Source organism: Trachurus japonicus, chromosome 1, assembly GCF_045865225.1.
Source record: "Trachurus japonicus isolate A0001 chromosome 1, Traja_1.0".
NCBI lineage: Eukaryota > Metazoa > Chordata > Actinopteri > Carangiformes > Carangidae > Trachurus > Trachurus japonicus.
In genome coordinates this window covers 11,459,736-11,477,357 of record NC_140907.1, presented here as the reverse complement: position 1 = coordinate 11,477,357, position 17,622 = coordinate 11,459,736, and the positions used below count along the sequence as shown (strand labels likewise).

The following is a 17,622-nucleotide window of genomic DNA, read 5'->3' as shown; positions in this document are numbered from 1 at the left end:
AAAGGACAGAGTGGAGAAATGTGTGTTTGTGTGTATGCCTATGTGTGTGTGTGTGTGTGTGTGAGAGAGAAAGAGGCCCAGTTAGGGAGAAATATTAGTAACATCTGTCACAATGCAGCATACCGTACATACAGTATCTCTGATAATGTAGACTCTCAATCATACTCTGCACTGCAGTTGAATATCAATTTAAAGTCTTATGAAACAAATAACAACAAGCATCCCAATGGCTGTCAATGAAAGAAAGTCCCTCAAAGTGGGAAATGGTCAACAACAATATATCATAGAGATTCAGTAGGAATACATACTGTAAGAAATCATACAGTTTTATGAGGGTTTATGTCTGTAGCAATACAGACATAAACCCTACCTATGCCTTAAAACAGGAGGTGATACAGCTTAAAACTCACTTTCATCTATATCATTGTGAGAGTCCTTTAGTCACCCAGTTACTCAGAAGTATCATAGATACATACTCTTATTTATAAAAAAAACATTATAATATAATATAATAATAATAATAAAAGCCCCTTGAGAAATGCTTCCCATTACTTCTATATTCTCTCTGTTTTCTTTACTCAGTCTTTCACAACAGGTCAGGCTCCACCCAGACAATCTTCTTCTGCTCCTCCCAGATAATAGTGCGCAAGCTGGTGAGGAGTGAGGTGTGGTCACTCCAGGAGTCCGGAGTGACACTGTGGTACAGACATGGCAGCTTGTCCAGCAACGGCTCCTCGCTCTTTGAACATGCCAGCAGCTGCTCCTCTGACCGGCCGTGGCGTTGCAGCTTTGACCTGGAAGTGATGGAGGGATGAAGGAAATGAACTACACAATTATGTGAATAATAAAATTGGACAAATCTAAAAATCATCCAGCTCTCCAAAAAAATCATACACTGTTGCGAGGTTTGGATGTCACTCCCTCAGAGTGTGGCTCTATTATGTAATGCAAAGTATCGACAATTGTTCAGAGAGAAATCCTCACAGAGGCAGTGATACCAGTTTTTCCAGTGACACATTTTAGACTCAAGAGGACATAACCTTTTTCATCAACCTTCATTAATTAGATTCATTTACTTCCTGGTTTGTGTGTGACAAACCTAAAAATGATGGTAGCAGTGCCAACTATTATATAATATCAAGGTAACGCGTGAGCAAAGAGACCATGTGAACAGAAACTAATCAAGAGTAAATGTTCGTTTCCATAGTATGATCTAGGCTGACTTTCCGCATACATTTTTGGGAGCTAATGTCAATTTAAAGGTACCATCCCAGGTTTTTGGCAACATTTTGGCAAAATTATAAAAAATCTGAGTATATCTGGTAAGTATTAGACAGTAATTGATGACATAAGTGATTTGATCATGCAGCCCCATCTACCTACCAGGACTTACCAGGGACCTAGGCACAGCTACGATCATAGACTGTATGGGCTACAATGAAGGATGTCTCAGTCTTTATTTCTCCTTAACAACAGATTAACTCTACATTATCCCGTTTATTACACGGTTTACGATTTATAAATTGCATCATAGAATCTGCAAGTTCGGTCACTTCTCTGCTGTTTTGCTCACCCTCCTCGTCGTGTGCATTTGTTTTCAATAAAGCCTTTGCTAAACAATCAGTGGATCGAGGATTATCACATAGATGTTACGATGTGTGTATATGTGTAGTTGTATCTGTCATAAACAAGAGATTACAGTTTACGAGACCAGTTGTGCCGCGGAATAGCGGTGCCACAGAGATGAGAGCTGTGACACCGGGTCCGAGGCTCTGAATGCAGGTTTGGTTTTCAGCAGCGGTGTGGAAGGCAGAGAGCCTCCACTCTCCCACAAGTGATTTATCCAACATCACAATTAGTCCCAAGCTGTTTAATGACGGTAAAAATGAAACATTAGGTAAATATCTTGCATAGTTCTGCTCGGTTTTCCTGATTGGACGGAGGGATTGGGTGCTTATCAGTTGTGCAATTTGAGAAAAAAAAATCATAAGTCCAGCTGCCTGGGATGGTAACTCTAAGGACAAACTGTCTATCAGTGGAAACTCAGGTATCAGCGAGGTCATCAGTGCTCGTGACGGTGATGATCTAAACGTGATATCAGCCTTGTGCAGCTATCTGTCAGTGTTTGCATGAAGGAGGTGGAAGAATTTACCTCAGCTTACGTGCACTTCTTGCAGTCTGACTGATAAAAATAATGATGGGGAAGATCTGCGCCCGCTGTAGTCGACGTACACAGTCCAGGCCTAACGGCAGCACACAGTGAATCCCCTGTAGGATGAGGAAGTGGAATGAGCAAGATTTAAATGCAACAGTAAAGATGCTTTAAAAGATTTGATTTTTTAATTTCTACAATCTTCAGTATCCCATAGTACTTGAATGGCAGCAAAATCAACCTGCATATACAGTAAAAGGAAATAGAAATAATCTACACATTCAGGCTGTAACCTGTCATTTTCTGTAGGTTTTGATTATCTATTTTTAAAGATTCAAACTTTTAACATGATGATACTGGCAGATACATTCATACAAAATTACTCTTTGTTTTAATTGAGAGGCTTTTATGCTGAGAGGAACTGAAGTAAATGTCGTTATGTGTATGAATAATGACAATGACAAATTCTTGAACTTGATCTACTGTAGACCACGTTACTTTAGGAAAAGCTGCACTCACTGGAGTCATAAAAATTCATTAAAAATACTGTACTTCAAGTCTTGGGAGTTTTGATATTATTTGGAGTTAATGTTCTGACCTTTTTCATGACTTTCTCGACACTCTGCAGGGTGTAGCACTGGTTCCTCCCCTGCTCGCACTCCTCCAGGATCTCAGACCTCTGTAGTCTGGTTGCATGCTCACAGGTGCTCAGCACTTCTGTGGAGCAGGAGAGTCAGAACAAGAGTGGGAGAGGAGACAGAAGCAGACGGGCCAGAAGAAGAGATTACATGTATATCAGCTTGTTATCTGAGAATAAGCAAATAAAAAATGACTTTTCTTGCATTCTCTTTGTGTTCTTCTTCTAAAGATCTCTGCAATTGTCCTTTGTTATAGTAATGGTCCAATTTTCTCACAAACATCTTATGATTGCAGGGAACACAGATAAACACTGACTACCTTTTATAACATTTTATTACTATTTATTTAGTTTATTTCAGGTTGATTTCCTTCCTAGTTTAAAGCAACAACGCCTAAAAATAACACAGAGGGAGCTCATTTGTTTATGATGTCAGCTGAACAAACTTCCATTACAGCAGGAAATTAGGAGGAAAGACATAAATAGACTGACCAATAAAACACATGGTCTGTCTACACAAACACACTTATCTATCATTGCAGCCACCTGCGTATGTCACTCCTACTGTTTTTAATCATGTGTTTACAGTGGCTTATGCTCCAGCAGGTCAGCATACAACAACAGAGTTTTTTCTCACCAGGTTGACAGAGTTGAAATCCCTGCCACCCTGCCAGCTTCTTGTCCAGTATTCGCCCCAGGACAGTGGGCAGCAGTAGGATGGGTCTGCAGATGGGTGGGTAGTGGGGAGTGACCAGGGTGTAGGGCATGAGAGTTACACAACTTTTGGGTGCAGATGTATCACCTGCAGGGGGAAGGATATAACAAAGTCAAAACAAATCTCATTATACTTAAAATAAGACTTATCACATAAAAATGTAGCTTTTTGTTTATTTCAAGCATATTTTTCACTTGAAATAAGTAGAAAAAAATCTAAGTTTTTCTTCCTTATTACATGCACAAAAAAAACTTGCTTTCACTGGCAGATTTTTGTACTTATTTCAAGTGAAAATTTGTTGGAAACAAATGAAAATTATCTGAAAACAAGTGAAAATTTGATTAGAAATTAGACATTTTGACAAGAAAAGGGACAAATATTCTTGGAAAGATTTTGAGTTTTTGCAGAGTACAGATTTGTATCTTGATGCTTGTGTGCATACCTGACTCTATGCTCTTGGACTTTTCATCCTCCACACTGACCCAAAATGGGTTCCTGCCCTGACGCCCGGTGCTCACAATCCTCACTGCCTTCTCTTTATTCTGGGCCATGACATGCCCGGCCTAGCGAGGAGGAAATATATTCAAAGGAAAGAGTTAGAGGAATATAATTTGGGTCAAGGGTAATTTTGGAAGCGGTTAGATAATTCTTACTTTATGAGACTTCTTTGATTGAAAGCTCATGTCCTCAATGGCTCGGATAAGAAGTTGCTGTGCCCTGAGAGGAGATAAAATCAGCCACTTCACTTTCATGCATTCTGATGACTCTCTGTTGACTAACATCAACCTGAACTTTTCCTCTTCGCCACATGTTTACATCACATTCCTCACCGGTGTACCGACCTGTAATAGTTGGGCACGGTTCCACTCTGGAGGTCCAGGAGCTGACAAGGGTGAACCTGGCTGGCATACCACATGTCCTCAGTGTCAGAGGGTCGTGTGTTGGTCACATGTAGGATGTCATTGCAGGACACGGCCAGGGTCCCATTGGGGCCAGCAGCCAGAGAAATGTTGACACGTACGTAGAAGGAGTCTCCTGATGATATCTCACTGTTCTGCAGCTGCTGCAGCAGAGCCTCATAATCTGAACAACAGGCAGAGGACACTCTCACCAAAACCTCAAAGTTGTGAGTGAGTGAGTGAGTGAGTGAGTGAGTGAGTGAGTGAGTGAGTGAGTGAGTGAGTGAGTGAGTGAGTGAGTGAGTGAGTGAGTGAGTCATTCAGTCAGTCAATCAATCAATCAGTCAATCAGTCAATCAATCAATCAATTATATTTCGGAAAAAAAGACACTGATACATCAGAGCTGCTGTATTTGCAAATTTTTGCCGTCACACCTGGTTCCAGGAAAGTCTGATTTCGATTTGATCAGGTGACGAGAGCAACTGACCATTTCAGGAACTGGAATGTGTAACTGGACTGACTGGTCGCCCAGGTTTTTGTTGTTGTTTGCAAGCTTGTATGACAGTTTCAGACACAAATCACTGTAGGTATATATACTCTGTATGCACCCAGAGTATTTTTCACTATTTATTATTATTATATTTATTATTTATTATTATTATGAGACCAAGTGCAGGGACTCAGTGCTAACTCCTGGTCCTACTGTTTTGGCCTGATTTTTGGCTAAGTTCAATTACATTATACATTATACAGTACATATACATATTTTCTTATGTGTTCTGTTGTTGACAAAGTGCAGTGCAGAGAACAATTCTGTGTGCTGAGAGGATGAGGGGATGATTCAACAGTTTGCAATATGTGGAAAAAAAGGTAAAGAAAAAAAAAAAACATGACATCTAAATAGTCCCAATGTTACTGAACTGAAGGTAAGTAAAATAATAAAATAGTAAAATAATGTACTTATTATTCAATTCAATTCAGTTCAATTCAATTCAATTCGTAAAGCATTGATAAAGTAGAATGCGTTTTAAAGGTGAAGTAGGTCTTTATCAAGCAAAATGTCATCAAATATAAATTACTTCATAATAACATAAACCATCTTGGCTTACAGAATGGAGAAATATACTACGAGCTGAACAATTTGCCAAGTACTGGGAAAAGTGGACTTCATATTCTCTAACGTGTAACTCATTGTCTGTGTGAATGATAACCCCATTTGCTCTAATGTATGCCTATGTCAACCTTGTCAACCTGTCTGTTCTATATGATTTAGTTTTTTCTCTGTTTATGTTTCATTGTTTGTCCTTTATTGTTGAAAAAATAATTGAAAACTCAATAAAAAGAAAGTTTCAAAAAAGAATGGAGAAATATACAGAAAGAGATGTAAAACAGAATAGAAATGCTACATGATGAGAGAAACCATCTTGGCTTTTGACCATAAGCTGTATTATGTACACGCTGCAGGACATACCATCTTGCCTGGGGCGTAGGGAGAGGTGGCAGAGGCCCGTCACCTGGCCCAGAGCCCACGTAGCTTCCTCTAAAGTGGAATCCTCCAGCACCATCCTCAGAGCCTTCTGGTTCTGCTCATACTTCACCTGCAGAGCAACGACACGATGAGAAACACCACCACCACCACAGGTGGAAGAGTTTAACAGGTGTTTTCAGGTACACCTGCACCTACCTCCACTATCTGTGCCCCGCGGCTGATGCCAACAGTATGTGCAGCGCTCCCTTCTGTCACCTGATGCACAAACACTCCCGTCTTGTTTCCCCCCACCACCGCCAGCTGGCTGAGCAGCGCTGCCCCCCGGAAGGAGATGGTGAGAACGCGGGCGCTGATGCGAACGGCTTTTGGACGGGAACGCATCAGGAAAGGCGGGGCTGAGGTTTTGGACAGGCTGGGGAGGATTAGGGGAAAGATAATGAATGCTTCAGTAATAAACCTTGATTATTGTAAGGATCCTACACTGTTCACACTGTACATTGTTGATTGTACAGATTTGAACAGATTGATTAGATTATTCGCTCAATGTTCAATACTTTCATTGCTTTCGTAATGTATTACCTTAGAAAATGCTTTGTCATCTCTTCTACGTCAAAATATGAAGCTTATTTGTAACAATGCTGGTCTGCCTCACCTGTCAGACTTGGAGTCATGCGGAGAGCACAGCTTGGATGTCTGCATGTCCTCACTGCCCACTAAACAAAAGAGAAGTTGTTGAATGACTTGGCAAGAATGTAAAATAAGGTGCCAGAGTTAATGTGTCACTATACAGCCCTGGCAAATGGCCAACTTTGTACAATAGCTAATGAAATCCAAAAAGCAAATCACCACCACCACCACCACCACCACCCTATAAACAAAAAAGAACAGTTGATATGTTTTCTATGTAGATAGATACCACAGGGGAGGAAGACAAAGTCATCCAGTAAAGAATCGGTCTCTGCTGTCTCCAAGCTACAACAGAAAAAAAAACAAAAAACAAAAGGTCAGTTACATGAAAATCTGGTCAGATGTCTCTTTGTCTGTGTCTGTCCCACACAAACAAACAGGTCTGGGTTTAGTATTTTAGATAAGCTTTTGTACCTTTTAATAAATACATATGAACTCAAATTCAAAGAACTGGTGGACTTCAAAACTGCACAACTTATGTTCAAAATTAACAACAACATGCTGCCTGACTGTATTCAGAAAATGTTCAATAAACATACAACCTCAGAGGGGTGCGTATTTTCAATAAGTCAAAAATCAGAACCAACACCAAATTAAGATGTACAACGGTAACAGCTGTCAATCTATGGAATAATCTGGAGAATGATTTAAAAACATACAGCACCTATAGTCTCATTTAAAAAATATTCAAAAATAGAGTGATCAATTTATAACAAGTAATACCAGTATACGAGTAATGCTGTGAGGTCTGCTATGCTGTAAAGCGTTTTTTTTTCCTTCTCTTTTTTAGTTTTATTATTATTATTTGTTTGTTGTTTGTTCTGTTATTTGCTGATATTTATATATTTTGAGTATAACTTGATTTATAAAAAGGGTAGGCAAAATAAGCTAAGCTTCAGCCTACACCTTTTTGGTCTAAATGTCTTTTTTTCTTTTTGTTGTAATTAAAGACCTTGCCTAGCTGATGTATTTATGTGTGATCTAATTTCTATTGTAAAATGAGGTGACGAGTCAAGACAGAAATAAACTAAAACTAAACTAAAAAAAAACCAACTAAACTAAAGATCAGTATGCTAGGTGTGAGGTAAGAGATTGGTTGGGGCTTAGGGATAATTATAGCTTCTGGTCAACACCTTGTAGTAACACAAGAACTGAGGAATGCTCTGCTACATAGAAACTAGGTTTAGGTGAGTTTAGGTCCTCAACACAGTTTACCTTTGTGTTTTTCTTGTGAATCATGTGACATGAAGGCAAGGGGCTGTTGTTCCTGTAAATCGATAATTCACCCGAAATAGGGTGCTGCGTCATGTTACAACAACAGAAAGGAATTCTGACCTCAATAGAAGATCTCATCCTTCCTGGTGGGGGGCTGTAAATGCTGCTACAGTAGTAGCCTTATAAAATAGGTCTAATAATGCTGTTCATTCAAAGGCCAAAACACATGCATAGCGAGGTACACTGTATGCAAATAAACACATACACATACACATACACACACCTGCACTCTGCATAGAGAGCCTCCACCCTTCTACGGAGGGAATCTGAACTGGGTGGTTCTGCATTTCGGGATCGGACACTTGCAGCAGCATCTTCACTCTACATACACATGCACACACAAACAAAAGGTCATCACAATGTCCACATTTTTCAAAATATAACAGATACAAAATCTGTGTATGGCTGGGTGTGTTGATATACCTGAGCATTAACATTTTATATTTCATTTTGGATTATTACAATTGGATTATTTGTGGAAAATAAAAACGGATATACAGAATCTTCATTTCAGCAAATCATGCAAGATCTCTGAAAGTATAAGTGATAAATATGTAACAGCTCTACTTAAGAAAACAAAAAATTATATGTAGTTCAGAAATTTAATGGTCAAGGAAAAGGAAAACTGGGATCTGACCAGAAGTTGATACAGATTTGCCACATTTACGTGTATTCAAAAAACTAGAGAGAATCAATAACCAGCCCCAATAATATAATTGCAGCTGGATCTGAAACAGACACACACCTCTGAAGGGCAGCAGCTCAGTGACAAGGGATTAATTGCATCCAGGCGGCAAAGTCTGCGTCTGTTGGGGATCTGGGATTCTTCACTGCTGGACCTTGAGCTCACCCAGCTCTCCTCTGTTTCCTTTAGGCAAAATCACAAGGCTCAGTATCCTCATCACTATTTCTGTATGTGTTGTGTGTACGTGTGTGCTGATTTGTTTGTGTGGAAAAATTACATTAGAACTCTGTGGTTCCAGCTCTCTGGAGCAGCGTGCTGCTCGGGGGCTGAGGACCCTCTCCTGGAGCTCCATCAGCTGGCACCTCAGGGTGTCCTTCTCAGCCAGGGTGTGGGCAATCACGGCCTGGGCCTCATCTCTGGACAGGTACGCCTGCAAGCACGGGGTGGGGGGTGGGGGGGGCTAATGGTTTATCAACACCACACAGTACACTAACAGTCCTCATTCATGCAGCTAGACAGGAAGATAAACCTAAAGCAGTTTATCCATCCAACCATCCATCCATCCACCCACCCACCCACCCACCCATCCATCCATCCATACATCATACGAAAACAAATATGAATACAAAATACTTAATTAATCCCCAGAGGGAAATTAATTTGTCTGTCAGCTCCTCTACCATTTGAAGAAGAATAAAAAAATCTGATGGCTGTGGGTACAAAGATCTTCCATATCTCTCCGTATTGCAGCAAAGAGAGAGGAGCCGTCATGTTACAGTAACCACAAAATGCTGGACGTCTGTGATGAATGTGGTAATGTGAGAAACTGTTTGAATAGTTGGTGCCACCAAGGCATGTGCTGCACATGGCATGGTAGTATTTCTGTCTGGCAGCTATCTATCTCCTCACACATTCTTGTCAGTTGACCAACAAGGAACAAGACATGGCAGAAACTTGGAACGAAGATTATGTCTGAGTTATAAACCTTGCATTGTTTATAAAGCATGACAGAAAACCTCTTGCTCTCTCCACCTATCAATTAAAGGCAAAAATGCCCAAAAAATACACTTGGACGTTGGATGTGATCAAATATCTGTTGGGGAATTCCAGTGTTGATTGAGGGGTGTTGAACCTTCAGCTCTGTGTTGGGTTTTTTAATTACACTGTACAGTTAAGTTTCTAGTTTGTCTTTAGGGGTCACTTCCAGCTGATTCTACAACAGTTTCAAATATTGCATTTCCACAGATACTGACTGGCACTGATGAGCCCTCTGGTGTATCAGTGTAGAAGCTTCTACAGCTGTACTGATGCGCTCCAGTGAGCATATTCTCTCATTTCTAGTTGATTGCATTTCTGATTTGTTGACACCAGCATGATGGTCCACTGACCCTTCAGTCCATCTGTGGTCTCTAGTGAAGCAATACAACTAGAAGTTGACTTTCACTGTCACAGTCCTTGCATCAATGGCTCAGTTTTTTCATGTTGAAAACCAGTTGTGTTATTGTACTTTAAGATTATCTTGTGATTTGATGTGTTTCTTGTCTTGTCATACACGCTTGTTTCTATGTTTTTTTTTTTTTACTACTGACTGTGAGCCTAATTGCCCCTAGGGGATAATAAAAATTCTTGAACTTGACCTCTTCTAATAGATATTAGAAGATATACGTATACGTAGATGTCTTTTATGATATCACCAGCTTCTCCTCAGCACACCCTGCTACATCCCACCATGCTCCTCCATCCTGCTGCTTCCTCTTAACCGTAATTTTCCTCACTGTTAAATCTCAACCTGTTCACCAACTCACCATCTCCAACCTCCTGTCCCCAAACTCTTTTGGGTCAAGAGTGAAAACTCAAACATAACAGCTTTGTTCCTAATCTTGCTTATGTAAGAGTGAGAGCATGCCAACACCACAGTCATGCTAATGCAGATCCAGTGTGTCATCCACCATGCAGCAAGCATGAACCACTAATTATACCCAGGAGCTGTCAAGTCATTTGCTTGTGGCTTCTTGACTCAGAATGGCTCATTCTGTTTGTCTCTAGGGGAAAAGCTCACCTCTTAAGGAGAGAAATGAGTATACTTCTCCATCAGCAAAGAACATAATAGGAACATATTTCCAGAGGAGGGGATTTTAACCACTGACATAAATGACAGCTACAGGTGTGGAACAGGCAGCAAGAACCAGCTCAGCTGCTTGGTAACTAATATTCTCTTCAGCCGCACTGCTGACAATCGACTGCTTGACATTTTATCATTAAAAACAAACAGCATGACGTGAAGGAGGACCAGTTCCACGGTAGCTATGAGAATAGACTCTAAAAATGCAAATACTGTTTTTATGTTTACCAAAGACAGGAAAGCATGAACGATGGAAGAGTTCTTTTTGGTGTCTCTTACAGTACCTGGTCTCTCTCTGCCTGCAGCTCCCTCAGCTGATTGTGGATCATGGTGATCTTTTGCTCGTGCATGTTACAGTCCAGGGTCAGCTGCTGCACCTGGAGGCTCAGGCACTCCTTCTTTTCCATGAGCTGGAAACAAATATACACATTACACATGTGGTCACTTGTTTGTTAAGCTACTACTTATTTACACATTTCAAATGGTGCGGCTATGTTGCGGTGGAAGAGTTTATATATATGTATATATTTTTTTTATATGCACAATGATAAAAACAAAAATTATATTTAATGACACAAAGGCAAATAATTGTGCAGGAGAGGAAAAGAAGTCCAAAAGGCTTATATAGCTAAAATCCTCCTCTCCAATACAAAATTACTAAAACAGATCAACCAATAGAAAAAGAAAAAAGGAAAAGAAGCAGAAAAGGGAAAGAGACAAGGGAAAAACACAACAAATAAGAGAGAGAAAAAAGAAGGAAGATAGGAAAAAGATGTGTTCCTTCCTTCCTGATCCAGGAGAGACAAACACACTCACCCCTTGGTTCTCCCTGAGCAGCTTTTCGTTCTCCTCTCTGTAACATCTGAGCTGCTCTGCAAGCTCCACCTGGCTGTCTATGGCCTCCGCCAGGTCCTGGGCCAGGATGTCCTGCCGAGCCTGATGAAGAAAGCAGGAAACACATGAGGCGCTGACTCTTTCACCTTCTAAATATTGTGAATGAAGGTTCACTATTATACATAAATGATCCTATACAACAAATATAAAGAGATTTGCTCTCACTGGGTCCAGTTTTTCTGCCTTCACCAGCTGGCAGCGCAGTCTCCTCACTTCCTCCTGCGTCTCAGCAAGAGAGACACATCTGAGCGATTGCTGCCTCTGGAACTCGTTCTCCTTTTGGAATTTCTGCAGTTCAGTTTGCAGCTGGTACACCTGCCACCAATGAGGACAATCAACTATTGATGAACAACTGTATCCTCTTTTCTGTAAGATGCAAAAACAAAATCACCACAAATTCTTTGCATTGTTTGGCCAGTGATCCCACAATCTGATCCCCAATGTTGAACTCTAATTCTAGTTTATATTCATACATATATATAAGTGATATTCTTTCAAGAGGCAATTGGGAAGTTTTCTTTGCAGGTGGTGAACTTGGTTTCTTTCCTAGAGTGGCTGGTGGTGTCATTTATGTCATTTATGTTTTAACTTGTTTTATTGGTTTCATATATTGGTATTTTATTGAATTTTATGTGTGTTGTGTATTTTCTGTTTAATTTTTGGTTTTTGTACAGCACTTTGGTCCACTGGGTTTTTAAGGTGCTTTATAAATAAAGTTGGTATGCTATTTAAGCCTCAGCTTTTATTGCCTTTGCAAAATAAGAGCAGTGCTACAGTGGAGGCTGCAGTGACTTAAACATGTGATTGAGACAAGACTTAACAGTGGCATTCACACCTTTGGACACTGCTTTTGGTGTACTGTAATACTGAGCTTACAACAAGAGGAAAACTGTCTGTTAATGCTATCACTGGCTGTGTAGCAATGGCAAAAGTTACAAAAGCCTTTGAGCAACTGGTTATTATTATACAGTGCAACAAATCTGAGGTAAAAGACCAAAATGTTAATATTGTGAGCCAAAAAATAAACACACAGACTTCTAAATTCAGCAGTTGAGGTCCAGGATGGAGGAACTCCAGTCATTTTAAACATCAAAGCTTTTTTTTGCTGCATATGTGGAAAAAGTTGCATAAAATATGTTTTGGTTCAAGAGGAAACTAAGAAAATGCAAAACATAAAGCCTAAACATGAATAAATAAAGAAGAGATGTTACTTCAGTGAGTCAGCCTCACATTTGTCTGATGACTACAAGTCTGAAAATGAATGAATCTGGGAGTGTCTTTAGGAAAGCACTGAAGCTTTACCCTCTTCTCTACTTGAGGCTACAGTAGTCGTTACTAGCATTAAATACTGTAACAGCATCTTTGTCAAAACGGCTGGTGGTCTGGTGACACTGGGTGATGATGATGATGATGATGATGACGGTAGGTTTTAACATGGAAGAAAAATGGGTGCAACCTCTGATATCTGCTGTTCCGTCCCTTTTGAACTGTTTATCCAGAGTCACACAATGCTATTGGTTGTGCAATGGTCAGTCACAGGCTAAAAATAGGCTGGCTTTCAACAGTATAATGGTGAAGCTTCTGAATGCTGGATAGTGCACACAATTCATATAATTCCCTTGAGCATCTCATGTTAAACCCTATCTACCTGATCTTTCAAACCCCACACCCTCAGTTTGTAACAGAGGCTTGGAGTTTAAACCCGGCCATTGTGTTACACAACTATTTTCACTTGTGTGCCTCCCTGAACGTAGCACGATCTTCTTCGTTTACATCAGACTGCAACGCTCAGATTTCTGTTTAACACTGACCTTCGAGGGGTGACCTGTGTGTGTGGGGGGGGGGGGGATATTTGGATTATAAATGTAGTTTTTCTGTGTGTTTATTGTTGTTGTTTGTATGTTTTGCCTTTTGTTTTATTTTTTTGTTTGTTGTTTTTGTTTTTCTAAAAAATGAACTGGAAAAATTCAATAAAAATTTGATCACACACACACATACAAAAAAAACACTGACCTTCCGAGGACTTTCCCCTGAGATCGCCGCTTTGTGTTTCAAGGAGGAGAAACTTATCTTAAAGCTTCCTCGGCTAACGAACAGACCTGAGCATCACTCACCTGTAAGTTGAGATCATGGAGGCGCTTGTTGACAGCAGATTTGTCCTCGATGGCTGCTGTGTAGCGGACATACAAGTCGCACTTCTCATCCTTCAGCTTGGTGACTTCACGCTGCAGAGAGCACAGCTGTCTCCTCATGCGTTCATTGTCGGCCTGAACTCGACCTGACTTCTCCTCCTGCTCCATTATCCGCCCGATCTCCGACTCCAGCGCGGCGCAGCGCCCCGTCATCCTGTTGGCCTCGTGACGGGCCTCCTGCAGCTCCTGCTGCATCCCTGTTACTGCTCTGACCAGATACTCTGTCAGCTCGGAGTACTTTATCAGCCCTGTGAGGAGAGCACTGCAGGTCAGTAATGTGGTAAATAAAAAAATAAAAAATCACACATTCCTTTAAATTTACTTAAAATCACTGACCACTGAATCTTGAAGGCTCAGTGCTGGGTTTGCGTCCAGTGATCTGGGTGTACAGGGTGGGGTAGTGGATCATCAAACTCTCCAGCAGAGCCACAGCACCGTTCCTCCCCTGAGTCCTCAGTAGATCCAACATATAGCCTGTAGCAGAGGAGAAAGCAGTCATACCTCTAACTCCAATCCTAAACTTTGAGTTGACTTAATCTAAAACAGTGAAGGTCATGAAGTTATTGACCAATCTTATATCAGAAATAAAAAAATCTTCATTACATTTTTTCTTCAGTGAGATGTCAAGGTGACAATTGCTCTCTAAAGCAGCGGTTCCACAGCTATTCCTGTCCCTTTAAATGCAAATGAACCACTGCTTGCACCACCAATGCAAGACAACTGAGGGAACAGCTCGTTAAACCTAGGGAGCATGCACGTTATTTTTTTTTTGTCAATTCAACGTTTTGGGCACTAGAAGACAAGACAAACACCCAAATATCACCTTTAATGATAAAAATAAAATGTTCAGGACTGAACTGAAAGCAGGGGAAACATGTAGGAAGCTCCACAGTCACTGAGAAGTTTAAGCGTTGCAAATTGTAGTTCCCAAACTTTTTAGGCCATGCACCCCCTTCTACTTCTCACCTGATGCACTCAGGTTGCCCGTCACATTAAAAAAAAAGGCTATTAATACTCGCATTCAGGCATCAAGTTTAATGAAATAATAAGAACATATAACGAAATATGCAATAATAGGCCTATTGAGCTCTACCACTTGAAAAAGTGGGGAGAATAAAAAGAATAATAATAATAAAAAGCCACCAATTAACCGGCCTACAGGCTACTGGTCATAACAGCAAGTATTATTACAGGAAATTATAACACCAGTAATTTTATTCAAATTGCAACAAATACTCCACCACAGAAAGAACAAATGTTTCCCTGTTTTTAACTACTTCTGCATGGTCGCTGTCACAACAAGCTATACTTGCAGTTTGAGCTCCCTATGAGGAACACAACAAATTTTAGGAGATAAGACAAAAAGTGTAACAATCATCCCTGGTCTCCCCCATTTTTACTTTTTTTTTTCCCCACAAAAATTGAATTGAATTGAATCAAATTGAATTAAAATGTATTGATCCCTGAGGTGGGGAAATGAGTTTGTCCCAGCATCACATGAAATAAAAGGCAGAACAGTGGGTGAGAGTGGGGTAAGATGAGCCACTTTTCATAGTCACTACATCAAGACAATTATAGTTTTGTTGCTAACTATACATATATTTCAGGATGTCGTGCGTCCTTACAAACAAACAGAATGACTGTAAACATAACTATTTTGATAATATAGCGTGTCCAAAAAAGTGGTCTTTACCCCGTGTATGGGGTAAGTTGTGCCATCCCCTCCTTCCCTACCATCCATCTCCCACCTCCCCCTTTACTCAGTATTTCCACCTGTCCAGGTTGCAGGTGAACACAAACTGCTGGGACTTGCAGCTGAGACACTGACTCACTGAGCTTTGGGGAGTTTTGTGATTATATTGCATCTTGGGAAGAATCCGTCATCTTTCTCTTTTAAATTAAGCTTGAATGACAACTTTGCAACTTTGCCTGTTCTCTGGAACACACTTACTGTAATCATCAACATCTAAATCTTGATTTAATAATTAGTACATGTACAGACAAAATACACTCATCGGGCAGGTAGCTCAATTTACCCCAGAGCCAACTTATGACTTTATTACTCCCCACACCTAAAATGATTCACTTTCATGCTGGGTTTACTACATCATGTTGTAGCTCATAGATACCACAACTCATGTATAATTATCTATTTTGGTCTGGACATAAATGTCAAACCACTTTACCCATGTGGTTCTTACCTTCACAGACTTCCTCTGAAATATTTGGTAACATGCTCAATTTTTCTTATAGTTTCCTAGCAACATGGGGTGGCTCAACTTGCCCCTATGCTCAACTTACCCCACTCTCCCTATAAATAGACAGATAGAAGTATCCCTGAGCAGTGGTTCTCAAAGTGGGGTCCGGGGACCACCAGGGGTCCTTGAGAGGGTTCAAGGGGGTCCCCAACTTTTTCTTAAAAATTCACCACCTTTTTTTCCAGACATTTCTTGAAATGTTTCCCAAAATTCAATTTGAACCTACATTGACTAAAAAAAAAGTAACATTATTCAGTCTCAGAACAAATATTTGTGTATTTCTGGTGTTTGTTTCAAAATTTTGTCCAATGGGGGGAGTCCGTGGTAACCGTGGCCCGTGGTCTAATTTGTGTCAGTTTAGGGGTCCTTGATGTAAAAAAGTTTGAGAACCGCTGCACTAAAGTAATCACATCAAAAATTTGGTTAGGCAGGCCAAACTAGAACGAATAATACTCTGAAATAACATGCCTGTCTTAAAATATCTATTCTCAATACTGCAGGTGTTGATGGAACTGTCTCTGTCTCTGCACTGCTTTCAGTGCAAACAAATAAAACACAGTAAACACAGTCCACATTGCCGGCCACAGACTGAGGTGGACTAACAGCTCTCCATAAACTCTTTGCAGGTGAATAGGTTTCAGACATTAATCTCACTTGTTCTCATGGAGCGGTTGGTGAGGTTGTGGCAGGTGACAATCTCATCCTCATCCATCTCTGTGAGCACCCTGGCCTGCCTGAGGTACGGGATCACGATGCATGGCCGCACCCCTAAGGAGATCCGGTGACGATTGTCGTTAATAAGTTCCCACAGTTCCTCCTCGCCCATACTCTTCAGGTCCGGACCCTCGCAGGGAACGCACTCCCCTGACATCCTGAGAGTGGCGGGTCTGCTGCCGTGACGACCGGACACAGCTGGAGCCGACAGAAACAAACACACATACACACAAACACACACCCTGCGCTGCACAGACAGTTGTCACAGAGCCAATCCTGGAAGCAGACTGAAAAGCAAACATTACCGGATGAAGCAGAAAAAGGCGAATGAAAAGGGGCCGGCCACTCTCCACGCCCCGTGGGTGTTTTTGCCACAAGTGTGTGTGTTTATGTGTGGGCGTGTAGGAAAACCTGTAAGACAGGACATGTGATGCAACAGAGGACTAACTGTGTGTGTGCTGGCATAAACAGAGCTGAAACATAGGATCTCTCACACAATCTCATATCAGATGGACACACACACACACACACACAGAAAACCATTAGTTAAGTGCGCATCATATCTCTTTCATTAACACTCTTGGCAGTTGTGTAACATTTGTTTGCTTCATTAATGAATGAATCCAGGTGTGTTTGCTGAAGGGAGTGCAGCTGGAGCCTGAGGTGTAAATGAACTCCTCGTTACACAGAAACATTAGACAGTTTGTTAGCTGCCTTGATAAGACAGTAAGGCAAACACACATACCACACCACTGACAGGAGCAAACAACTGAACACTGAAGTTCAAAGTCCTCTGTTTAAGAAGGAAATAAGGTTGGAGGGGGGGTTGGTGGGGGATATCTGTGCAAGGTCAAAGGGTTTCTTACACTGTTTGCTAACTTGCCACCATCATGTGTGAACTT

General features: G+C 40.8%; 1 protein-coding gene across 1 annotated transcript; it reads right to left on the bottom strand.

Moving 5' to 3' along the window:
- Positions 1-213: 213 nt before the first annotated feature.
- card14 (caspase recruitment domain family, member 14) lies at positions 214-17,041 on the bottom strand. The gene is made up of 20 exons (XM_085771385.1): positions 16,661-17,041; positions 14,085-14,222; positions 13,671-13,996; positions 11,722-11,871; positions 11,479-11,598; positions 10,947-11,072; positions 8,818-8,970; positions 8,601-8,723; positions 8,079-8,176; positions 6,810-6,865; positions 6,546-6,606; positions 6,089-6,305; positions 5,876-6,002; positions 4,347-4,587; positions 4,158-4,221; positions 3,947-4,067; positions 3,427-3,591; positions 2,751-2,869; positions 2,153-2,268; positions 214-794 (listed from the first exon to the last, which is right to left on the bottom strand). Exons 1-20 carry the CDS (start codon positions 16,875-16,877, stop codon positions 587-589), a joined length of 2,946 nt encoding a protein of 981 aa, XP_085627511.1. The 5' UTR covers positions 16,878-17,041; the 3' UTR covers positions 214-586.
- Between the last annotated feature and the right edge of the window lie 581 nt (positions 17,042-17,622).